Here is a 26,336-nt window from a genome sequence, read left to right as displayed (position 1 = left end):
TCCATGAAATAAAACAAATAGCCCTACTTCACACATTATAAAATAAACATCCAAGTGAGTTAAAAATCAATATGTTGAATCTAAGGAGTTTTAGGCAAAAACGCAAACTAATATTTTTCTTACCCTGAAGTAAAACATATTCTGTTTCTTTTTCATAGTTCTTTTATGAAAAGAACAGTGTTTCAGAGGTCCAGATTTAAGAACCGATATCATAGGCTACCTATGAAATACTAATACTTAACTTGTCTTTTAAACTAGAACCCTGGCAAATGCGATATTGATAGAAATGCCTTCATTCCCAATTGGTCATCATATAGTAATAGACTATCTATCTAAAAAAACAATATTAGTTGTTTTGTTTTTTGTTTCCTTAAGTACCTCTCTGAGAAGAATTCATCATGAGAGATTTGGAAAGTGTATTTAGAAACAGTTTCAATACAATACTTAAAATCATTGCTTGTCAATGAGGAGAGAAAAAGAAAAGTGCAGAGAATGTTAGGGGTAATTAAAGGAACTGGTGATAGTGTTTGAAGGCATATTGAAAGTTTGTGGGTATTTATGTGAACATGTGTTTGCTTGATTTTGCTCTAACTTCCCTCTATGTATCAATGGTTATTTTTAATATCTCTGTGAGTTTGAAAAGTACTAGAGAATAGAACTTTTAGCACAGGTGTTGGTTTATAAAAACTAGAATACTTCAACAAAAGAAAAACATTTGATCCTTTTTTGTAATTTAACCTTAGATTATTTATGAAGTCAAGAACATGCATTAATAAAATAAGATCTCTTTGAACCTTAGTTTCTTTTTAATCTTCAAATTTGATTTAAAGAATGAAATATTAGAAATTTCATCAATAAATTTAAATAGAAATAGATTCACTTGAACTAATGGTTGAAGAAAATGGTGGCATTCTCATACTAAACCTGATAATTTGGTAGATTACACATTTTCTCTTATTTCATGAAGAGTAAAATTTTTATGAGCAATCATTCAGAAAAATGTGAGTTGACTTCATGGAACTTGTTTCACATTAAAAACATACTTTAACTGATACAGTTTTCTTTTATTCTTTTTCTGGAATACCTGGTAAAATATTCTAAAAGCTTTGCATATTTTTCTTCAGTTTCAGCTCAAATTCTCAAGAGCAACCTTGCAGCAATGGAACAACAAATTGTTCATCTGGAACGTGACATCAAGAAATTCCCTCAGTCAGAAAATCAACATGATAAATTTGTGGAAAAGATGACGATATCCTTTATTTAAGCCTTTTGTTTATTCGTTGGTTTCTGTGTGTACGTTTATGTGTGTCTGTGTTTCTATGTAATTTCTGGTTAGTTCTAAATAATCTGTTCACACTGGATGAATTTTTATATAGGCTGTTATATTAACAGCATAAATTTTATTTCATGATGTTTTGAACTGGATAGAGTAGCCAAGGGAACAATTACTTAAGAAAACAGTACCATTTTTCAAAGAAGAGTTTTATTTGACGTCCCACAAGATATGCGAGGTAAGTCTTATGAGGCTTGATTAGACCTAAAACAAAACAAAGAATCTCCTTATGTAACTATTTGCTTAAAGGAAATGATCAACAGGAGAGAATTTATTTTTGTCAGAGGTTATTTTTTTCTTTATTATAGGTGCAGTTGTTTTTCCTGAAGGTATGCATGCATTTTCAAGGGCAGAAGATGACTAATATCAGTAGACTAAAGGGATTGTGAAGGATAAAATGGATACATGGATGAATAGATGAATTGATCAATAGATTATATGTTTAGATAAATTGCAGTAGCTATCTATGCAACATTGAGAATTTCCTGATAAATAAATGGTTTTAAGCTTTCACTTTGCAAATGTTATATCTGTATATATGACAGAAATATGTAAAAGGGAAACTTGAGAAATAGCATTTAGTTCAAATTGTTTAATGTTAAATCTGGTGTCTAAAGATAAACTACATTAGAGCTGGGTTGTGTTTGGTATTTTTTCCAATTTTGGTTTTCAAAAGTTAAAGCCATATCATACTCCTCTGGGTTTAAATAAATATCTTGAACTGCAGATTGATTCACTATTTTATATCTCTAGAGGGAATAAATACTGCAAATTATTTATTTGATAGTAAGTACATTCGTTGAAAAACTATATGAGAGTCACCTTGTTTCAAGGTTAAATCTGTTGCTTTTTTCCTTCTGCAGTATGCTTTCTTTCCTGCCCAATTCGTAAGGTACTATACTGAACATGAATTTCTTGAAAATTGGAAATTTAGATTGATTTAAAGATTTTTTATTCATTCTTAATTTTCTGGCTCATAAATTAAGGCTGCTTTGTGTGGTCCTTTAGTAATGATGCATGCTTTCAGAAATAGGAATACTGTAAACAAATGTGTGGGTGATTGGAGGCAGGAAATCCTCAAAAATGACCTTGGATTACATAACTGCCTACATTGGGATACTTAATGTGAAGATTTAACTTTATTGCTGATTAGATTGTTTTTTTCAAATATATTACATTGTCCTGTGGCTGAATATACTGTCTACATTTTTCAACTTTTGATTTTGACTTTTTAAAAAAGATTTTATTTATTTATTTTTAGAGAGAGGGGAAGGGAGGGAGAAAAAGAGGGAGAGAAACATCAACACGTGAGCGCATCTCGTGCACCATCTACTGGGGACCTGGCCCGCAACCCAGGCATGTGCCCTGACTGGGAATCAAACTGCAACCCTTTGGTTCACAGGCTTGCACTCAGTCCACTGAGCCACACCAGCCAGTGCTGATTTTGGCTCTTGCATCATATATTTCAATTAAATTTCTGATCCCCTCGTTCTTTTTTCACATTTTCTTCTATACTTGCCTTATGGCCACGTAACAGCTTATACCATTGAGAAATCTTAGAAAAAGAAAAGTAATTTCAATCCCTCATGAACTTGGCCTGGACTATTTATTTTATTTCTCTCTTTATACAGGTAATAAAGCACTTAAAAATGAAAACCCAGAGCCTTGTGTATCTGTATGTTACAGATGAATAGTTATTCCTTATTTAAGTGGCACTAAAGTATGACGATTTGTCTATAAGTGTATTGTAAACTATATTAAAATGTACTAAAAATAACTTTGCATATCATATTAGAAAAACAAAATATACAGCAATTTATTTGAGGACAAAACTGAGAATATTGAGTAGAATTGTTTAAAAACTCCTAATTAATGGATTATAATGAAAGAACTATTGCTGAAATTATTCTTTCTTTGGAAGACTGAATGGTCTACCATTGAAAGTTTTGAACTTTTTGAAAATCACAAAGAAAATGAATAATCATCATGTATTTTGATGTTGTATGAATTCTGGTGCCAACTTAATATTTTTCTACTGTTCTGGCAAATTCAAAAAAGAAAGATGTTTTATTGAGAGATATCCGATTCTGTTTTAAAATTATAACCATGATTCTATTTCTAGTTCAGGATTCTTTTTACTGGATGATCTTTCCAATGATTCTGTCCACTGCCAATAAATTGTTTGGCTTCAGGTCACTGGCCCTTTAAATTGAAAAACTACAAGCACAGTATGGGAGTAATTTCCCTGGAAAGTAACTGTACCTGCTTAAGTAGTAATCTCTTCATAAGAACTGTGAGTTCAAGTGCTCAATAAACACCGCCATGCCTCTGGGCTTTAGAAAAGTATCAGTGCTATAGTTCACAACAATGGCATGACAGGCAGAAAACATACAGATTGAATATACAAGTTGAATCTTCACTAAATCTCCAGGTTGGGCTAAATCACATAGCCTCCTATGGTTACCCTTACTCTTCCAACAATATTGATGAAACATTTATAATATGCTAGGTATTGCCAGGCCGTGAAAATACAGCTTTGCATAATATAGAAAATTTGACCTCTAGCTGCTGACAGCCTGGCATTTCCATGCTTCTCTGTCTTGCTGTCTGTCCCCATGGCCGTGATCATGTGTGGTGTGTTAATTTCTATATGCCCATCACAATATGCAGCACCTAGCAACATGTAGACACTCAGTAAGTATGAGTTGAATCACAGAATATTATAGCTAGAGAAAATGGAGATCACCTTGTTCAAGATGTTACTTTACTTAGTACTTCAAAAAGGATATTGTTAAACAATAGCAGGTTGTGTTTATAGTTATAAAATTTTTCTTCATATAAATTATCTTAGGAACTTAAATTTAACACTGAATCACTTTTTTAGAGCATGCATGTAAAGTATAATTAGTTTTAGAAGGGATAATCCCCAATTTTATACAGTTAATGTCAAAAAAAATCGAACAACTACAAAATAATGAAACCTCTCCTATGAATGAAATGGCCTGCACTAATTCCTGCCTCCTAAAGAACAGCCATCGGATTTAGAAGGAAGGTCATTACCTCTGTTTCCCTTTCTCTACCCCAAGTTGGTTGCTTGGTCCAGATGTGGCACAGGAAGAAATTTTACTCTACCATTCTAGGTTTTTCCAGCTGGTCTCATAGGTCAACATGATGTAGATTAACAAGAAGAAATAACCTAATTCAGTTTCGTACATACATATGGGAACTCCACATATATGAGATGTTTAGAGCTAAGGAGTGAGGTAACATGCCCTGAGACTTCAGAGAGGAGGAATGTCACTCATAGAATGAAAATAATTCTCATTTATTAGTAATTAGACGTTTGCCTTGCCCTATATATAGGAAAGGAAAAGTTATCTCTGGTAATAACTTTTATTGTACAACCCCCCAATTAAAATTCTTTAAGGGAAAGATAAGTCTCTTGGGAGCCCACAGGGTCTCAATTGCCTTCAGCTCAAAGTAATCAACATTTCAAAGTGGCGCATCTTGGGGAGTCCTGCTCTGAGCCCCTGAATAACTAAAAAAATAGATGAAAACAGTAAAATAACCAAAATTAATTGTGTAAGACTACAAAACATGGAGAAATGGGGAATATTTTCTTGTAATACCTAGTAGAGAAGTTCTAGGATCAAAGGGGATGGTCTGTCATGGATAAAATAGTCCTATATATATTGAAATGTACATTGTTCAAAAATCTTGATAAAATTTTTGAAGAAATTATTGCTATTTTCCTAATTTATTAAAAAAGGAGTTCTGTGTATTCATGTCAATATGTTCATCGTAATAGTATGAACATACTATTTTTAGAATGAGAAAGACTTATATGAAGAAAAATTTTGTAACTATAAGCACTATTTTTAGCTCAACTGCTTGTGCTGTGAATTGAAATAGAATCTATAATCTAAAGTTTATACTATGTATCAGACATTGCCTAATTTTATATACTTGAGCTTTTAAAAATGGTGTTTTTTATTTTCCCTGTCTGATGATAAAATTTACCCTGGTTGGGCCAAGATAACTTCAGCAACTCATAAAGTTATTCACCATAGCCCCTTTGTTTTTCATTCATGATCTCTTTTTATTGTTTAAGGTTACCAGGAATTACGTAGTCTGTTAATGTTTTGCATGGATTGCAAATAGTGGTAGGGTGAGGATCAGAATCAAAAGTAGTTTCAAAGAATTGAAAAATAACCCATGCTTAAGAGACCTGAAAGAGAGAGCACTGTGAATGAACTCCTTGCCAAGCATGAGGCTGTTCTCTTTGACTTGGCATTATATGTGTTTTCCAAATTTTACAGGTTTTGTCTTCTTGAGAGATTTTCTTTTTTTCTTCTAAATCAAAGTAGCAGTTTTACTTACTGTCCATTCTTTTTTCTGGCAGGAAAGGCTGTGGTTAAAAGAGAGCTTCTTATACTTTAAAATATTTGTTGTGATCCATTCTTAACATCTTATACTGTACCAAAGCACATTAAACAATGTTAACCATACTTATATCCTGTTGACAAACTTCTTGCCATATTTACTGACATAGATTTTGTCAGTGGCAGGGCTGTCTATTGCACCAAATTACTTTAGCCTTTTTTTTTTTTTTTTTTTGGCTTGAACAACAGAAATTCATTGGACCACATTTCTGGAGTCTAGAAGTCCAAAATCAAGGGGTTTCTTCTGAGGGCTGTGAGGGAAAGATCTGTTCCAGTCTTCTCTCCGTGGTTTATAGATGGTGTTCTTCCTATGTCTTCACATCATCCTCCCTCTGTATGTATTTTTCTCCTTTTCATACAACCACCCTAATGAGGCCACCTTAACGAATTATATCTGCAGTGACACTCTGAGATACTGGGATTAGGACTTCAACATGTGAATGAGGTGGGGTCGCAACCATTCAACTCATAACATTAATATCCAATTCAAATTGCCTTAGCTTTTTGATTAACTGCTGGCTAAATCATTTCACCAACTGAAGGACAGGAAGTGACTGAGCAGCAGGAGTACCATTAACACTTGACAAAAAGAGTTGACAGAATGTTAATGATATTAACACCCTAATATCAACTAATATCAACACCTGAGGTTTCCTCATAGTAGGAGAGTCATTTGAAGGGGTTAAAATCCTAGTTACTGAGTAAACATGTTGTATTTACCAGAGGATTCAAAACAGATTTGGGTTCTGTGCTGCACTGTAATTATGTTATTTTTCATTACTCTTTATTAAGAGAATAATTTCTAAAAATATGACAAAGTTCACATGTTATTCAACCAAAGTTACATTAATTACCTTTGAGAACATGCCAGTGACATGTTTTAGTGCAATGATGATCCACACTTCGTAATGTAAATGCTATATAAAATTGACAAACAAAAAGAAGAACCCTCAAGAACAAAGCCTTTTTCTTTCCTTTTATCTCCCTCCCCTCCTTTCCCCTCCCCTCCCCTCCTTTCCTCTCCTCTCTCTTTTTCTATGAATGCATTGTAGTAAGGCAGGCTATTGGCTAGCTCCTTAAAAAGAATGGAGAGCCCTGGGTGGTGTGGCTCAGTGGATTGAGCATGAGTCTGCAAACCAAAAGGGTCGCCGGCTTGATTCCTGGGCAGGGTGAGTACCTGGGTTGCAGGCCAGGTCCCCGGGGCTGGAGGGGGAGTTGAGTAAGACGCAACCACACATTGATGTTTCTCTCCCTCTCTTTCTCCTTCCCTTACCTTCTCTCTAAAAATAGAGAAAGAAAGAAAAGGAAGGAAGGAAGGAAAAGAATGGAGAACTAAAGACTAGATTGGAGGGGAAGTTCACTGGCTCTGACTCTTGAGTTTTCTTACCTTCAATTGCCTGCTGATCTCAAACTTAAAAAAAAATAGATTAGGTAGTTCAAAGCAAAACCTTTTTTAATACTGAGTATGCTCAGGGAGAGAGGGTTCAGGATTAAGAAAAGCAAAACGTTCTAGAAAAGCGTGTAGATAAAACACTGCTTTTAAATATACATTCTTCCTGATAGCATTGGGAGTTTTTTCAATTATTTGTCCATTTGTTTGAAGTAGAAGGTATAATCATTTATAATAATAAAAGTAAAAATGATAATAAAATAGTACTAATAGCAACTGTGTAGTGAATGTTCTCAGAATATGAATGTGTATATTATATATCTGTCCAGAATGTATCCAGACATGTAATGTGAAAAATAGAGACATTTACTGAAGAAGATACAAGATACAAGAATCATTGTACATACGACAGTGATGCCTCAGTCCCCTTCAAAATAGACACCTTGGGACCTCGCACAGTTTTCCCAATTGCCATCAGCTGCCCCATCATATTTTCCTGAATCTCATCAATGGTCTGAAATCTCCTCCCTTTCAAAGGTGATTTTAGTTTTGGGAAAAGCCAGAAGTCGCAGGACACCAAATCGGGGCTATAGGAGGGCTGAGTCACTGGGGTGATTTAATGTTTTGCCAGAAATCCCTGCACTAGACGTGATGCATGAGTGGATGTGTTGCCATGATGAAGCTCCCAGTCACCAGTTGTCCATGGCTGCGGCCTTCTGAATCTTCTGAATTGTTTCCCTGGAGGAATGTTCGAGCTTCATGCAAAATTTGATGCAGATCCGTTGCTCTACTTGCTCAGTCATTTTGAATGTGATGGCCACACAGTGCACATGCTCACTCAGTGGCATTTACCGCCCCCACTGACTAGTGCAGTGAAGTCATCATTGCTCATGTATGTGCATTCCAGCCCCCTCTTATTGGCTTCCAGGTCACATTGATGTCACGCAAACCATTCTTGTTATATTAACAGTGGGTGGACTTTTTCCTGGCAGACTTTATATATATATATATATATATATATATATATATGTGTGTGTGTATGTGTGTGTGTGTATAAAATCACACATATATACATATAAATGTATGTATATAATCTCAAGTGATTTTTAAAGCAATCTTATGAGGTGGACACTATTTTTAACACCATTTTATCACCTATCCTGTATGTAATAAGTCTGGTTAATGAGGGTGTGGAAGGGAAAGGGTTGTCCCTACTGGCATCGTGTTTCCATTGGCTAGTCTAATGATTAAATCTATACAAGGCAGATTCACAATAGAAAATAACCAAATTTAATGCATATGTAAGCATGGGGACCCCACATACTGTAGTGTCACAGACAGAAATGGAAAATGGAGTACAATGACATTCTGAGCCAAGGAGCACCTTGAGGCTTCAGAGCGCAGGAAGGTCATTGCAAGATGGTAAGACGAGCACATATTAAGGGATTTGGAGTTTTCCCTGCCCTATAGAAAGGTCATAAAAAGTTATTTCTGGTGTTAACTCTTATTATGGGTAAAGTCCCTAATTTAAATTATTTAGGGGAGAGGTAAAAATATCTCATGAGCCCCCAGGGCCTTGATGGCTCTCCATTCAAAATAATCCAAATAATCCACATGCCAAAGCGGCACATCTTGGAGAGGCCTGTTCTGAACTCCTCCAAGGGCCAGGATTGAAGTCTTGGTCTTTCAGACTCTAAGCCTTATGCTTGTAACCATGGTATGGTATTGCCTCTGAGATCAGAAAACTTCATAAATCTGAGAGGAATTGAATGTTTGTTCCCTGTGAAATTATTGCTTTCTTTCCAGTCTCACTCAGATGGGAAAGTTTTCCTTTTTGAAAGGTTTGTAAGCTAATTTTTTTAATTTATTTTTTCAAATACATTTGTCTCTGCCTACCCCCCACCACTTTCCCTTGCCCCCTCCCTCTCTTCCTTGCTCAGCTCTTCCCCTGCGGTTTTATCCATGAGTCCTTGCTATATGTTCCTTGACTTTCCCCTTCCCTTCTTTTTCCCCGCCCCCCTGTAAGCTAATTTTTAAGTTAGCTGCTAACTTATATCATCTCCAGAAAGCCTTTCCTAATTATAGCATCAAAATTAATTTCCCTGTCCCCAGTGTTCTCTTATATTTTAATGGTTTATTGTACTTGCAGACTTGCCTATAGTCTACTTATGTGCATGTGTGTTTTGCACACTGGGTTATAAAATCTTTTCAGACAAATACTCATCTTGGAGCACTCTATAGCAAACACAGCGCAATGATTTTTAGAAAGTTGTCTTAATAAATGTTTACTTAAATATATTAACATTCATTGTATGATGATTAATGTTAAACAACATTCTGGCAAATAGAAAACATTAGCTATGTGTTATCCTGGCATAACTTTAGTTTGACAAAGGGGTCTAACATATTTCTAATGGTATTCCTTTCTTCTGTTTTGATTTAAAATGCACGTATTTATTAGGAATTACCTCTTAAACATTTAGAAATTGCATTCCAAGAAACTGTCTGAATGGAGCATATATTTTTTAGTATCAGTCAGCACAGATATTTTCTATCTGAAGAGTATTGCTTGTTTGAGCTTCAGCCTGAAATTACATAGACTGAGCTTATTTTTCAAACTTTGCTTATGGAATTGATAGACATCTTGTGCATTTTGCTAATGATAAGAATATGTTGCTCAATCAAAGGGTGCAAAAACCTTTCACGCCACTAGAGTCTCAACTGGAATATCATCTTCTTTCAGAACATACAGTTAGACAATTTGTCTGAAAGAGTTAATGTACTCGCAACAAGACAAATCCTCATCTTTCCCAACTAAAGCCAAGTTTTAAGTGATTAAAACATTTTATGGGATTTATTAATACTGAGTAGAAATGGTATATTAAAAAAGAAGCTTGGAAAAAGTAAATGAACCACTATGGTCATGTTTTTTGTGTATTCATGTGTCCTAGACAACATGTAGGATGTATGTATATCATCCATATAGATGCAGATATCATTTAAAAGCCATTTTGGTATTCACAAGAGCATAAATAGAGTATCATAGCAAGGAATCCATGAGTTTGTCTCCTTTTGCTTTCATTTGAAATTTCTTCAAACTCTATTTTCAATCATAAAGGGCATGCATAGTATGTTAAATACACACAGTTTATAGGCAATGATGACTATATTAGTATAACTATTCAAGTAATATACTCTTGTAGCAAAATCTCAATAATTTACTACTTTTGTAATGTAATATATATATATATATATATATATATATATATATATCAGTACCTTTTTCTATAATAGAAATCTGTTTAGTTATTTCAAGTTTGAATCTGTTTGTGATATAGCTTATGAAAATTATAGCAAGTAAACAGCTTTTCATTGAACATTCCCTGTCCTTTTCATCTGGTTTTAAACTTTAAGATATAGTTAGTGAAATAGCTTTATAAGGTACAGACTGAAATTTTTGTTGAAATATAAGAAAAGAAAGTAAGTCATTATTTTTAGTAATTATGGAATGCTACTTTTATGTTGCAAAGGTAAAATAGGATAATCTATTACATTCTTTCAATTCATGAGTAAAGTTAGAAGTGAAAGGAAGTATATAACATACATCACTGAATTTATCCAATTCAACTTTAGTGGTAGACATACACACACGTGCACATACCTCATAAGACAAGCTTTAGAATTATTTTCATCTTGAGATTATTACCTCTCAGCTACTAATTTAAAGCTAAGACACTCAACCAATGGTGAGAATGGAAAATAAATGAAATAAAAAAAAAAAACAAACAGAACTACAGAAAAGCTTTCCAAACGTTATTGTGAGAAGAACATGAGCCAGTCATTAATTGATGTTGGGGTAAAAAAAGGCATGAGTAACTGAGTTGAAAATGGTTCCCAGGGATGGAGAAATCAACCCATCTTTACCTTATGAAAAACAAAGACTTAAGAAATGGCGTTTTCTTAACTGCTAAGGCATTTTCAAATTTGTGCGCAGCAACTGTGTTTAGTTACTGATCTCTAAATTCCTTTATTGTGGACCTGACTCAAAACTTACAGAGATTCATCCCATTTAATGGTGCACACTGTTGGGAAATACTCTATTTGGCCCATGTATACAAAAGTATTTTTGAAGTTTAGTGTTCTACAGACATACAGAGCATTTTTATTCATCGATTTGAATGGAAAGATATTTGTACTGAGTAGCAATACACCTAATTTCTTGCCTTAGTCTTTGTGAACCTAGTAAAGATGTTGTTTCTCCATTTGTGAAAATGAAACACTAATACACTTGATCCTTAAACAATGTTCCTATATGTTTCATATTAAACAATGTCCTATAAACAATGTCCACTATCCCCCCAGCCCCGAAAGCCAAAAATTTGCATAACTATTTGTATAACTATTGATTCCCTAAAAACTCAGTCGTCCATTGGTGTCCACAAGGATTTGTTGGAGGACTTTCCCACTGATACTTCAATCTGCATATGCTAAATAACCTTTAATATAAAATGGCATTGAACAATGCATACAATCAGCTCTCCACATGCACAGATTCCCAACCAAGGTTTGAAAATACAGATTTTAATCCCTGGTTGGTTCAACCCATAGATATGAAACCCAGGGATACAGAGGGCCAACTATATACTTATTTTAACAAAATATGAGTATAAGTAGACCACACAGTTCAAATCCGTATTGTTCAAAGGTCAATGATAATTGCCTTGCCTACCTCACATATGTTGTAATCGGACTAGGTATAATAATGACTTTGAACATGCTAAGTGGGAAATGATATTCCCCAAGAAATATATTCTTTTTTTAAAATATATAATCTTTATTATATTTTCCTATTACCATTTAGTCCCCTTGTAACCCCCTCCCCCAGCCATCTTTATAAATAATCATCATCTGCTTTTGTCCGTTTTCATTTTATCTTATTATATATATCTCCTAAGTTTCTTTTTTTAAAGAGTAAAATTAAAAGGCACATTCTTTAAAATGTAGTAAATGCCTATGGAGAAAGTAAGATGCTTATACCTCATTATTCCGGGAGTTTCCAGATGTTTGGTATTAAACAAATCCCTGCCTTTTTCACTTCAGTAGAAGAGAGGAAGAAACAACAAACGAATTTGAAGATAATTGCATGCTTCATGTAAGCTGATATTATGACTACTAGGACACCTATAAAGTAAGAGTAACATATGTTTCCTGCTTTTAAGAGGGAATGTCAAGGAGGTGAAACTAACAGAAGACAGCAAGAAGCAATACAAGATCATTTCAATGCTAATTGAGTGTAGTACAGGCTAAAAATGCAGTAGGCATTTTCAGTATTTCTTCCCCTCTTTTGGGTCTCTGAGACAGCATTCTGGTTTTGACCACAGATGGGAATTAACTTTGCAACTTCCTTATTTTGTTGGGAATATATTCTCAAAACAAGCATGAGAGACAAATGAAAAGTTAAGTATGGAAATGCATTCTAGAGCCTATTGGAAATGCCTTGCTTATTATTCTTTGCATCAACTATCTCTCTTAGCATAGATAATTAAGAACTGGCTACACCAACAATTTCTCTAGGTTCAAAACTAAATGCCCTTCAATGTTTTTATCAGTTAATCAGCATATATTTATTGAGCAGCTACTGCAGGTAACTTAGCCTGATGCTAGTTACCATGGGATTGAAGCATTAAAATGGAGCACAGAATATTCTCTTGCTTTGAAAAACCTTAATATTTAGTTAAGAGCATGCCTGTGAGAAATAAGTCACTAAAAGGAAAATGTTTGATAAGTTGAATTGGGTGGCATTGATTATAAAAGCATTAAGACTTGACTAGGTGGGGGAAGTGGCTTTGCGCAACTTCATGGAGGAGATAAGATTCAACTATTGCTGAAATGTAGCCTGTGTGGAAGAAGTTTACTATTTTGGTTTTGTGGTGATCATCGTTCATATTCCTAGTGCCTGGCACGTAGTTGGGCTCAATATATGTCTGGCGAATGAATGAACGCGTAATTTGCTCTCTGGTGACATTTTATTTCAAAGATATTAGAGTATTTTATAGAGGTGGTAGTTAAAAATATTTTGCTACATCCTCTCGTAAGTCATGCAAAAGGTGAGTCTGTCTGACTTTTAAATTCACTTAATGTCTTTATTTAAACAAACATCCCCCCCCCGAAGCCCCTCACTAATTATGTCTGGTTAGATAAATATTAAAATGGTTTTGCATAATGGCATCTTGCCCAACTGGACTGTATGCAGTTATACCATGATTGGATTAAAGGAGAATCAGAATTTAAGGTTTGAAGAGATCAGCTAGTATGAACTGTTTTGTATTTACAAATAGGATTTTTTATTACTGAACTTTACATGGTTCAGTGATTCTCATTATAGAATTAAATAGCTTAAATTCACAGTGCATGCTAATAATCATTGGTTATAGGCATTGACATGCCATGTGATTGGGCATATGTATTAGGTTACCTAAAATTCATCTAAAAACTCAGATATCAACATCTAATTGACACACAGAGTTTGCCCTTTGCTCTGGGTTGAATCTCCCCTTTGTGCACATGTCCATATGTTTTATAAACAGATGACTGTACTTTGTGAACAAAACATATTGAATTGTTTGGTTTTAAAAAATGAATAAGACATGGACCTTTCATTTCAGAAACATTTAAGTTTATAAACAGAACCAAAAATATACCCAAATGATTATAAAACAGTATGGGTATGATAAATGCAATACAGATTATGAAAATTCATTTTATAAAATAATAAAACCTAGTACAACCATAGAGGTTTTTGGTCTGCATAGAGTGTTCACATACATCATCTTAATAACAGTTCAGAGCAGCGGAAGTTCACTTCTGACTGAAAGCTCAGGGGAAGGTTTTATGGAGAGTTACAGACCAAACACAAACAGTCAGTGAAGATCAAGAATGTATTGAAAGAATATGTGGCAGACCTGTTTGCTTGGGATAGTGAAAATTATTACTAGGAAAAATTAAAAAAATTAAATTGCAAATATCAAGAATACCGTTTAAAGAGTTTGAAAAGTATTTGCTGGGTTGTAAAGAGGTGAAAGGCAATTCACCTCTGTTAGTTTCACCTTCCTGACATTCCCTCTTAAAAGCAGGAAACATATGTTACTCTTACTTTATAGGTGTCCTAAATAATTCAAACACATTATTTAATTTTTGTTCTCCTTCCTCTTCCTGCTTCCAAGTACCACATGGTGTTCACCTGAATGTCATGATACTTGCCACCTGCTAACTAATGAGCCAAGTAAGGAATAAAGTCAAAATTGTTTACAATATTAAAAATGTGATAGTATGTGCATGTGTTTGTGCATGCACATGAGTGACTCTGATGAGGCCGACTTTTTTCTTTTACCTGTGATAATGCATTTTAAATGTCCATATAGTTTGGATTTATAATATAGTAATAACAACATATGTGTATAGTATTTTTCAGTTTAAAATGCCCTCTTAGAATGCCTCCTCTGAAATGCTCCCTAGCAAAAGCTATCATTTTAAGTCTTGCAACTAGTTGATGCTTTTGAAGATTAATTCACTCTGCAGATTTTATTTAGTGTTCTTGCTATGTGCTAGGCATTGTGTTAGGTCCCTGGAATGTAGTGGGGAACGAAAAAAGACACATAACATAACTATTACCCTCAGGGAGGTTTTAGTTTGATGGAATAGTTAGACATTAAACAACTCCAGAAGTGACCATGGCAAGTGACGTGGAAGAGATTTAAAACACCATACCAGTTGCCAACCTACTTAAGCAGGGCTCTCCTCAGAAGGCAGTACTTTAGCTGAGATGTGAAGGATGGATAAGGATTTAGAAAAGAGGTACAGAGTAGACAAATCTTTACTTCTGTCTGTTAAAAATGTTTGAGAGTTTGGTGCCTCGATGATGATATGGTTAGTTGCAAATTCAACACATACAGTTTTTTTTTTTTTTTTTTTTGTCAATGGCCTTACTGGATTTGTGCTTTTAGCGGAGCTTTAAAGTTAGAATTACAAATCTCTAAAATTGAACCAAATCCTGAGGACATTGTATGTTGCAAAAATTCTGTTAACTTTTCCCCCCTCAGAGTTGCTTTTACTATTGGTTGGGGATTGAATGTGGGTATTTTTTGAAAACCTATGTCAGATTCTGTTAAAAACGTAAAGCTCTACTAACCCTATGGGAGCTCGAATTTTTCAGCTAAAAAGGTTCAAATAGATGTATATATTTATCCAAACCAAACTTTCAAACCATCAGAGATTCACCCATTGCTCGTTTACATAGAGCTCAACTGCAATGTTTTCTGTTTTCAACATTTATTTTATTTTACTTAAATAGCTTAATTGAGAGCTATAAAAACACTGGATGAGTCTTTTCAAAGAAAAATGAAATATAGCTGCCATGGGTTAGTCCTACAGAAGAAACCCTGCTGCCTGCATTAAGTTTAGGTGTTAACGTGATGTTTTGTGTTGTTTTTGTTTTTTTAATACCTAAAGGTCTAGTTTTGGATTGCTAGGTCATATCTTTGAATTGGGTTTATGAAAATTTAGCAATTCTTTTGTTGTGTGTGTGCATTTGTGTACATATGTGTGTGAAATACCAAAAGAGAAATGAGATTAACATTATTGATATGTTAAGTAAAGGAAGATTTCTGTAATTGTATTAACTCAGTCACACTGCACAAGGGACATATGCCTTGCTATTTGGTTTTGTGCACATATTTTACATGTTATTATTTATGTTTTTTCATAACATAAAATGCCAGGATGTGCTTAGGCTAATAATAATAATAATATTGATCCAAAATTCTTTGGACTTACTAATAATTGTTACCTACTTTCCCCTTCTGTATCACATTGCTTTGCATTTACATCTTAATGTTATTAAGAATAAAATGTATTAATACTCATTCCCTCTAAAGGAAATAAAGTATTCCCTTTCAATAAATTATCCTGAGCCCAGAAATTCAGGGAAATGAAATGATAATTTCAAGTTATACCAATAAATATTTAAGTGCAAAGGGATTGTATTAGGTAATCTTGCATTTTCCTTCCAGCTCTATAAAGTTCTTATAGGTGTAATTCAGTGTAGTGCATCCATCCCTGTTCCAAACATTAAATGCATAAATGTTGAATTAATTACCTCCCAGATTAATTTTGCTGGTATTGATACTATAATACTGTAACATTACTCCTATTTGTTATTCCTATGCTGGTAACAAATTCATCCAGTCATTTAGCAAATGTTTATGAAATATCTACTATATGCCAAGCCCTGTGTTTTTCACTGGGGATTCATTAATGTGAAACTTCAAACTAATGTTTGAATGAATAGTCTAGTGCAATGAAACTTATTTTTTATGTATTTATATTTCGATCTTTGAGCACGTAGTCTAGCACAGTATACAGGCAAAAACATTTGTAGTATAATACCAGACAATGATGAGTGTTAAGAAAAATAAAGATGGGCAAAGGATTAAGAATGATAATGATGCTTTTTTAAAAATAGAGAAATGAAATGGGTCAGAGAAGGACCTCTCTGAGGGAGTGGCATTTAAGCAGATCTGACTCAAGGATAGGATTTGTGTGAATTACTGAGGGAAGAGCTTTCCACACAGAGGGAACAAGTAATGCAAAGGCTCTAAGGTGTGAACAGGAGCACACTTGAAGAGTGCCAGGAATAGCAAATGAGTGGTGTGGTTGGTAAGTACTTAAGGGCAGAAGAAAGCAAGAACGAGAAGGGGCGGTGAAAGTGCAATCATTGAAGACTTGGCTGTATGGCGGGAAGCCTTTGGGGGCCAGAAAAGAGCAGCACACCAGCTAACGGATATAGGAAGACTGGATGAGGAAGAGGAGTAGTTGTAGCAGTGGTGACTCAAGTGTTTGGTTTCAGACCTGCTAAGTAGGAGACATTATTAGGCGCCCAGGTAGAGATGCTGAGCCTAGAATACTCAAGCCTAGACGGTAGGGAAAGATCCAGTTGAAAGATAAAACTTAAGGAGTCATCAGTATGGACATGCTATTTGAAGCTATTAGAACAGAAGAAAGATTGCCTAGAGAATGTAGACAGAGAGGGACAAGGACTAAGACCCGGGGTGCCCTAACATTTTGAAGTTAGGGAGGTGATACACCTGAAACTAATAAAAAGTAATATTGAATGTAAACTGTAACTCAAAGAAATTAAAAATAATAAGTTAGGAAGATGAGAAGAATTTTAACCAAAGAGATGGGGAAATAAAAGGTACAGTTAGTGCGGAAGGAGGAAACCAGAAAACTGTATTGGACTAGAAGCCAAGGGACACACATGTTTAAGGAGGCGTCCTTTTGCCTACACCCTTTTATTCTATGGATTGATTGAAGAGGTATTGCTGTGACCCTGTTAAACTGACATTTGCTAAGTCGAGCCCCAGGGGGTCAGTTTGTGAGCCAGTTCAAGGAAAGACCACAAGGGAGGTTATTACTCACAGGCCCTAGGGGAGTACAAAGCAGGCCTCAGCCTGCTATTTCGGGAGGTCAAGGCAGAATACAGGCACAACACAGACAAAGTGAGCTGCAGGACCCGGGGCACCTGCTGTCATTAGGTTTTGTGGGCAGAGTGTTTTCGGGTTCCTGGCCTCAGGCCAGATTGGTGAATTCAAACCAGAAGAGTGAAGCCTTTGGCAAGATCTGCAGGGCTCTTATCTAAGCAGCATACAAGGGGAAGGCCCTGGGAAGCTGGGAGGCTATTGCTCATAAGGGCTGCTAGGAAAAATCATATCAGGACCTTGTATTTGCTTGTGACTCTGTGATGCTTTTTGGAAGGGACTAGTGTCAGTTTAAGGCTACTGCAGGCCACCTGACCACACAAAATGGATGCTGAGGCAGCAATATTGGGGGGTAGTTAGGCTAAATTCTCCAGCAGGTATTATGTGTAAGGCATTGAACACAGACAGTAGAGAGGAGCTAGTGACTTCAGAACACTCTAAGTACTTTGTCGACAAAATGCAGAATCATAGCATAAGTTTCTTCTCTTCCTTTGTGACTTGTTTGGATAGCGCACATGGAGAGTTATGTTAGATTCTTTTTCTTCTTCTGTGGCTGACTTTATATTTCCAGATCAACCCAAAAGGCCCCATTAAGTTGTCAGCCAGATAACAAATAATTGCCATATGCCATTCATTTCATGTTTTTAGAATCCTCTTCATTAAAGGCTATGGGATTCTTTGAGCAAGTATTTTTGGAATCTGAATTATCTGGAATTCAGGTAGCTTATATCCCTTTATAATAACCAGGATTTCCCAAGTCTGAGTGTTAACCCTTTGAATGCTGGAATGAATCCCTCCTTTTGGGGGGAATAGACATTTGAAGTCCATTATTACCGTATTTTGCCATGTATTTAATGCACACTTTTTTTCCCCAAAATTTTGAGGGAAAGATGCATTACACATGGGTAGTACTAATTCTGTATCTATATAAACACTTTTAATTCTTTTACTTATATTTATGCATTAAAAGTGTAACTCTAAAAGCACTAACGATATCTGTATGCAAAACAATACCTGGTAATTGAGTTTTTTGAATTTACAACAAACTGGCAACAAAAAGTTTCAGCCAACGATTCAACAAAATGAAATGAAAAGCCACGTATCGTTACCCACAGAGTAAGAAAGATGACGCCGTTTGTTATCCACTTGCTAAGATAGGTGATGCCGACTTTATTACCACAGGGTAAACAGTGCAACATTTCTCCTCATACACTTTAGGCAGAGAAGTTACTGTAAAATCCCTTGGAAAATGTCAAAACGATTTTCGTAGACTGCAAGATTTAAGCTAAAAGTTATTAAATGTGCTGAAAAGCATGGCAACAGAGCTGCCGAGAGACACGTTGGGCCTCCTCCCACAGAGAGCGTCAGCAGATTGTGGAGGCGACAGGAAGGAAAGCTTCTTCAGATGCCAAGACAGAGGCAAGCAATGCAAGGGGAACCTCCAGAGTGGTAGAGGTGGGGCAGGAGTGGAGACCTGGACTCCAGAGAGGCCTTCAAACTGGGATCTCTGTTTTGACCAAGATGATACAAGAAGAAGGTAGAAGGACTGCACAAGAAAAAAAAAAAAAAAACAATGATTTCTCAGGGACACCCAATTAGTGCTTTAACTTTAGGAAGAGAGAAGGTTTGAGCATGAGAACAGGAATAAAACGTGCCCCAAGAGCTCCAGCAGCCTACGAGAATCAAGTTTTGGATGTTATCAGTCTTCCAAAGACTTACAACTTTGAGCTGTCCCAAATCACCAATATGGATGAGGTCCCACTCCCATCTGATGCTCCATCCAACAGAACTCTGGACGTCAAAGGAGCAAAGACCATGGCTGTTAAAAACTAGTGGTCATGAGAAAACACATTTCACTGTTGTTCTAGCCTGTTGTGCAGATGGGACAAAGCGAGCACCTATGATTATCTTTAAAAGAAAAACGTTTCCAAAAGAAAAGATTCCAAGTGGAGTTATTGTCCACGTGCATGAAAAGGAATGGATGAAGGAAGAAGGTGTGGAAACCTCATCTAACAAAGTATGCTCACAAAGGCCTGTAGGATTGCTTAAAAAGAAAACTCAGCTTTGCTTGGTTTTGATCACTTCAAAGCCCACATTACACAAAGTGCAAAAGCAATCACAGTGGACTTGAAAACTCAACTTGCCGTGATACCTAGTGGACTAAACAGTCAACTGAAACCTCTTGATGTGTCTGTAAACAAGCCATGTGAGGCCCTAATGAAGGAAGAGTAGGTGTTTTGGGTGCAGTCAGCTGGTAATAATTTAACACCTACAGGCAGGATCAAGAAAGCATCCATCACCCACGTTTGTGATTGGATCCTAGGATCATGGAATGGTGCCAAGAAGGAGATGGTTGTGAAATCATTTAAAAAATGCGGCATCCACAATGCTAGATGGAACCAAGGATGATTAAATTTACCGGGATGAGGAAAGTAACTCTTCAGAAGACACCAGTAATGTAGAAATTGAAGAAGACAATACTTCTGATATTGAGAGTGTTGAAGAGTTCTTGTCCTTCTATGATGCATAAGTATCGTAAATTTATTACAGGTACAGAAAATTTCTTGTACCTTGTATCTGTTCTCATGTTTTGTAATTATTCATTATGTAACATTTCTTGTACCGTAACATGTTAAAAATAAATGCTAAAAACCCTGTATACTACAAAAAACAAGTACCTGTACCTAAATACAAATAAATCAATAATTGAATTTAAAAAATAAAGTGGAAGTTTTTTTTTTCCTGAAACGTTGAGCCAAAAATGTGTGCATGTTATACATGGTAAAATACGGTATATTGAGCACCAGCCTTGCACTAGACATTTTATTAGGGCGGTAACTATATTCTTATCTCCCTTCATAAACAGAGTGTCCCAACCATAACTTAACCATAACTAATGATCTTGGACTATCCATTCTTGTGAAGCGCTTTAGAAATATTTGTCCTACAGATACTGTGTTCTATTTCTCCATCTTACCTTAGTTCTGAAACTGTTTCATTTGTTGCTTTAACACCATCACATTGTTGTTTCTCAGGCACAGTTGATGACCCCTTGTGTGTGAATACATGTACATGTGGCCATGTCTTCCTCATCTTTTTGAGTCTCTACGTGCATGCGTGTCTCACAGAAATACAGAGACAGAACATGTCACACATTTGAATGCACTGTATTGAAGCAAAATTTGCTATCCATATCCTTCCCACTTGTGCACACATGTGCACACACCTTTGATGCCATTGGATGACCTGGTCAGGTGGTTACATGCATTTTAGAGCAGCTCCCTCGCTTCTGAGCGACACTACTGTTGGTTTTCCTCAGCTTGTACCTTCCAGGAATTCAGAGATGGTCAGTCTCCCATCTCTTGAGAAATGACTTTGCGCCCTGTTGTCAGTGTGCACTGCACGTGTTACTGATCTTGATTTCTGCAAGTGCCATTCTATCACTCTTTTGTTCCAGGTCCTCATCAGTCTAGGTCAGTACAGAGCAAGAATATCAGAACTGGAGGCAACTGACAGTGGTGGAGATGCGAGACGCACTCCAAATGTGCCCCAGCTCTCTAAGAGGCATCATGTGCCTGGAGAGGGGAAGTGCTGTCTGATGAGATCCATCTGCCAATGGCATGCAGAATGACTGAGAAAAGTGGAAGACTGAAAACAGGAATGGCCCTTAAGAAAGATAAATAGTTCCTATGTGCCAGGCATTATTCTGGGGCCTTCGGTTAGAGAGATTAGTGAGACAGACAAGGTTCCTGTTTTCCTGGAGCTTCAATTTTCATTGGGGGACAGCTGGAGGGAGGATTGGGGATTCAGTGCTGTGTGGTGCGAAGTGCTACTGAAGGAAATAAAAGTTATGTGATAGTGACTAGTGTGCTACTTTAGATTGGGAGGGCAGACAAGACCTTTTGTCAAGGTGACATTTGAACCAAGGCCCAAAATACACAAAGGTTCCAGCCATGCACATATCTGGTTAAAGGATTTTGCATTTGGGGCGGGGAGAAGGGCATGCTCAAAATTGTAGAAATTAACCTAAGCTTAGTATACTCAAGGAACAGAAAGAAGGTCAAAGGGAAAATTAATGAAAGATGAAAACTGAGAAACAGGTAGGAAACATATCATGTAGGTCCGTTTAGGAAGGATGAGGAGTTTGGACATAACTGTACCAGTCTAGGCGTTAAGTGATATCATTATTGCTATTGAGTTGAGTTTTAAATAGCCAGTTCTCTAAGTGAGTTAGTGTTGAGGATTAACCCCATCTTGGTACTAGAGATCTCCTGGAGAATACCTCATAGTACTTGCCTCATAGAAGTCTACAATATAAATAATCAATTATTGTGATTTAGAAAAATAAGAATTTTGCCTACAACTTTGGAAGAACAAATACTGCCTATTTTCTTTTTCGTCCTCTCCCTTCCCCTCCTCATTTTTGTTTTATATAAATGATTCTGTCCCATAAGACTCTGTTGCCAGCATTTATTTCGATCATGGACTTTCAAAGTGTTTCACTCTCAGTTTGGACACTGTCATCAGTGCCTGGTAATTAATGCAATGATTGTCATTGTCCATTGACATATGGTTCAATGTCTAATGTAAAGCAGCTATGCTGTCCACCTGCAAACAAATGATTTTTTGGTGGTTGGATATCTTGTAACTTCTTTACGCATGTAATTCTCTGCTATAATCTCATCTGTAAAGTGGAGTGCAGGAAAAAGAAAATTTAGAAAGAAACATAGCACATCAGCCCTTTAACCTGCTGAAGCATTTCACATCTCAATTTGTGTTGTTTAAGTAAGATATAATGCAAAAAGTTATGATTATAAATATAATTTTTATGTTTATTACTCAGGGTAGGAATTTTTTCATCAACAAATGTTTTGAATTGCCAAATCTATATTGGCTTTACCTTTAATGAAAAATCACTGTACTTGGTGTATTTGTCAGAAATGACCGGCTAATTCTTTGAGCCAGAATAGTGACATGAAATGTGACTTTTGTTGATTTTCTAGAGTGTAGCACAACTTATTTTTTGAAACATCCTTTGCTGTGGTTAAGATCCCATGGCATAGAACATACTGCTTATTCTGTCGCAAAGTACAGCCAATGTACAAGAATAAGCTTTCTAACCTCTGCTATCAAACCCAGAAATGATGTGTTGTACCAAAAATGGGCCCATGAAAAAGAAATGATTTTCTTACACAGGATGATACCACTTGGACTGTACATAGAGTTGATTTGTAATATAAGTTAACTCTGCAATTACTGATTGTTCCATCTGACTTTGTACACATTAAGAGTCTGCAAAGAGTTTCTGAGCTGTCAGTAATAAGAATGCTGTGTATGAGATGTAATGGGCTGCATCAACTGGATCCGACTGAGTTATTGCAGTAAATGTTGCTCAGCTTTACCATCTGCCACATATTATTTTTCATAATATTTAATCCCTTAAAATGCATTTTTTTCTTTAAAAAAATTAGCCTACATAGGTTATAGCAAAAAAAAAAAAAAAAAACCCTTTAAGAGCTAGTCTTTGACCACTGACCTTCCCAGTGTCCTAAGATTTTTGTTCGCATTGTTTGTTGTCTTGGTGCCCTCATTAAGATGAAGAATGGTGATGCCTAGAAATAGAATGTGCCAAGCTCCTAGTTGCACTGCTCACAAGTAGTAATTCCCATTAACTTCTTAACTTCTCAGACAAAAACTCAATCTGCCATGAGATATTGTTTCTGAAACTGCTTTTCTCAGGAGCAGTGATTGAATAGACTCAGGACTTGCTTTCATGTGGAATAGAAAACTCATGTCACAGCAGGTCAGTTCCTGCTTAGTGAATAAGATATTCACTGGGGTATACATTAGGCACTTTACATCTATAACTCTTTCAGGGAACCCAGACTGCAATAATTTCCTTGTGACCTCATTGTTCAGAATAGTATCTATGTGACTTAAAAGAGTTAATGTACAATCAAGCTGTCCAACTTTGACCCCCAAAATAGTTTACTCACCTGGGAGGCTTTCTGACTCAAAATGGTCTCCGTCCGATGAGAAAGTGAGGTCTTTGCACCCTGTTGGCTGGCTGTTCTCAGGCCACTAAATGAAAGGAACTTGCTTTATAGAACCATTTACCAAATGAGCCATTGTGGCCTGTAGAAAGTTAAGCAGTATCGGGCCTGGCAGTTTACCATAATTGAAGAGTTCCAGCAGAAAATATGCAAGTTCCAATTTCTCTCCAAATGTGTATTTGTGCAGTGCTGCTCTTGGCAGCCCCCTGCATTATTTTCAGTAGTCTACTCTTCTCTTCCTCCCCTTGTTATTAATTTGTAAAATGAAACAAATTACTGACCCGTGAATTGTGCTGTTACATATGCTTGAGTAATTTTATTTCATTTCCAAAGAACTTCATGTCATTTATTTATTATTTACATTCTGCCTACTTCCAGAACAGTGTGCACTGACCTGTTTTTTGCGTCATTCTAACTCTAATCAACTGGATAGTTTTCCAAGTCCTGCCTTGAAGAAGACCTATGTCATCATCCATTATTTCACATTTACTGCGCTATGGCGATATGTTGATTCTTCCAGCATTTCTCGGACCACTTAAAAATGACTATATTAACAAACGCCATGCCTGGGGTTTAACATCACTTATTGTGAGGCAGTATGGTCTTTTGGGGGAAATATACAACTTAGGTTAGAGGCATATGCTTAGTTCTACCAAGTATGTGACCTTAGGAATGTCACCGTTTCTTGCTCAGTTTTACTCAGTTTTAAAAGTGGTGGCTAATGTTGATCTCCCCAAACCTTAAAAGGTTATATTAATCAATGTAATAAATATAAACTGCATATAAAGTGTTTAAGTCCCATGTTTCTCTCATCGTTAATGCCAGGTAGAGTAACGAACACTTGAATATAAATTATCACACCCTCCCTTTCCGATCTGTTTGGACAAATGAGGGAGAGAGATGGCAAGAAAGAGTCCCTATATTTAGGAATTCACAGTGTGAAAAGGCCAAGCACATAACAATTATGATGAAATTCCTGATGGAATCAATGCGACAGGCAAGACACAAAAGTATTGCAGCTGACAGGAAGTTGAAGTAAGAAACTCAGATCAGGGGTTTGAGGAATAGGTGAAGAATTAGGAGTAAACAAGATAATGTGTGGTAATTTTTTTTTTCAAAAACTCTTGGTAGATTCTAAGACATAATCTCATTATCAATGCCATTTATTTAACAGATATTTATACAGTATGTGCTATATGTCAGACACTGTTTTAAATGTTTCACAGTAGTAACTCATTTAATCCTGTTAGCAACCACAGTGAGGTAGATGTTATTAACTTCAGTTCACATGAAAATGTAGGTACAAAAGGGCTAAATTCCCCAAGGTTACATAGCAGCTAAGTGGCAGAGCTGACTTTGAACCCAAGCAGTGGAGCTCTAGCGGCGGCGGCACCTTAAGCAGGTGCGCTATGCTGCTTCTCTGTTGCCCACTGACACAGAAGTTGATACCATTGCCCGAATCCAGTGCTAGAATCCCCTGTATGACATTTTGACAAGTGGTCATTTTGATCCTTGTTTGAGTACCTGGAGAAACGACAAGGACCTAACTAGCTATGGAAATAGCTAGTTACATTTTTGGACAGCTGTAATTGCTAGAGAGTGTTAATTTAAGCCCAAATCAGCTTTTCCAGTACCTTCCACCCATGGATCCTATGTCTTTCTGGCACTACACAGACTGACTCTATCCTTTCTTCCACACGATGATAGTTAGGGAAAATATTGGAAAACATTTCCCATGCCTCCTGCATGAATTCTGCATTGTCTTTTGTGCTTTTGGGGCACCAACACCTAAAAAAATAAGTGGTATTTGATGAGAGTAATTAGCAAATTCCATTGTTTCTTTGAGCACTTACCTATGGAGTACCTACTGTGCGTGAAATGTTGTACCAGATGTTCCCAATTGGTGAGAGAAATAAATAACAAAATATGTACTCTGCACTGAGCTATTCAGTTTTTACCCAAGGTATTGCAATTATAATTTAATATACAAGCTGATGAATAGGAATATTGTATGCCCTTACTGAAGAAAGAATTTAAATAAGCAGTCTCTTGCTAGGCACACCTGTACACATGCCTTAATGACTCCACAGGATTACAAACTTGTGGGCGGAAACTGCTAATTCAACCTAGTACTCCCCAAAACACCTAGCACCAAGCCTGTGAACAATAAAAACATACTCGTGTGTGTGTGTGTGTGTGTGTGTGTGTAGTATTTTAATCCTCACCATGTAGTTTGTGTGTGTATGTGTATATCCTCACATGAATATATGTTCATTGATTTTAGAGAGAAAGGGAGAGGAAGAGAGTGAGAGAGAGAAAGATAGAGGGAGAGAGAAACATCAATGTGAGAGAAACATCGATCAGTTGCCTCCCTTACGCACCCCGACCAGGAATCAAACCCACAACCTAGGCATTTGCCCTGACTGGGAATTGAACCTGCATCCTTTTAGTGTATGGGACAATGCTCCAACCAACTGAGCCATCCAGCTAGGGCAAGCAATAAATATTTTTGAGTAAATGAGTGAGTGAGAGACATGCAGTATTCATTAATGCTATGCTTTATTTATATAATTGTTCTTAGGC

General features: G+C 36.2%; 1 protein-coding gene across 2 annotated transcripts in view; it reads left to right on the top strand.

The window, feature by feature from the left end:
- Window positions 1-26,336, top strand: part of DIAPH2 (diaphanous related formin 2) — a 908,710-nt gene that overhangs the window by 556,417 nt on the left and 325,957 nt on the right. For both annotated transcript variants that reach the window (XM_054587910.1, XM_054587909.1), the window contains one exon: window positions 1,125-1,249. In XM_054587910.1, the coding sequence (XP_054443885.1) occupies window positions 1,125-1,249 (125 nt within the window). The remainder of the gene's footprint in view (window positions 1-1,124; window positions 1,250-26,336) is intronic.

This window comes from Pteronotus mesoamericanus, unplaced genomic scaffold (genome assembly GCF_021234165.1).
Source record: "Pteronotus mesoamericanus isolate MK-2021 breed Mesoamerican mustached bat unplaced genomic scaffold, CSHL_Meso_final scaffold_12, whole genome shotgun sequence".
In the NCBI taxonomy this organism is placed as follows: Eukaryota; Metazoa; Chordata; class Mammalia; order Chiroptera; family Mormoopidae; genus Pteronotus; species Pteronotus mesoamericanus.
This window is presented reverse-complemented; position numbering and strand designations above follow the sequence as displayed.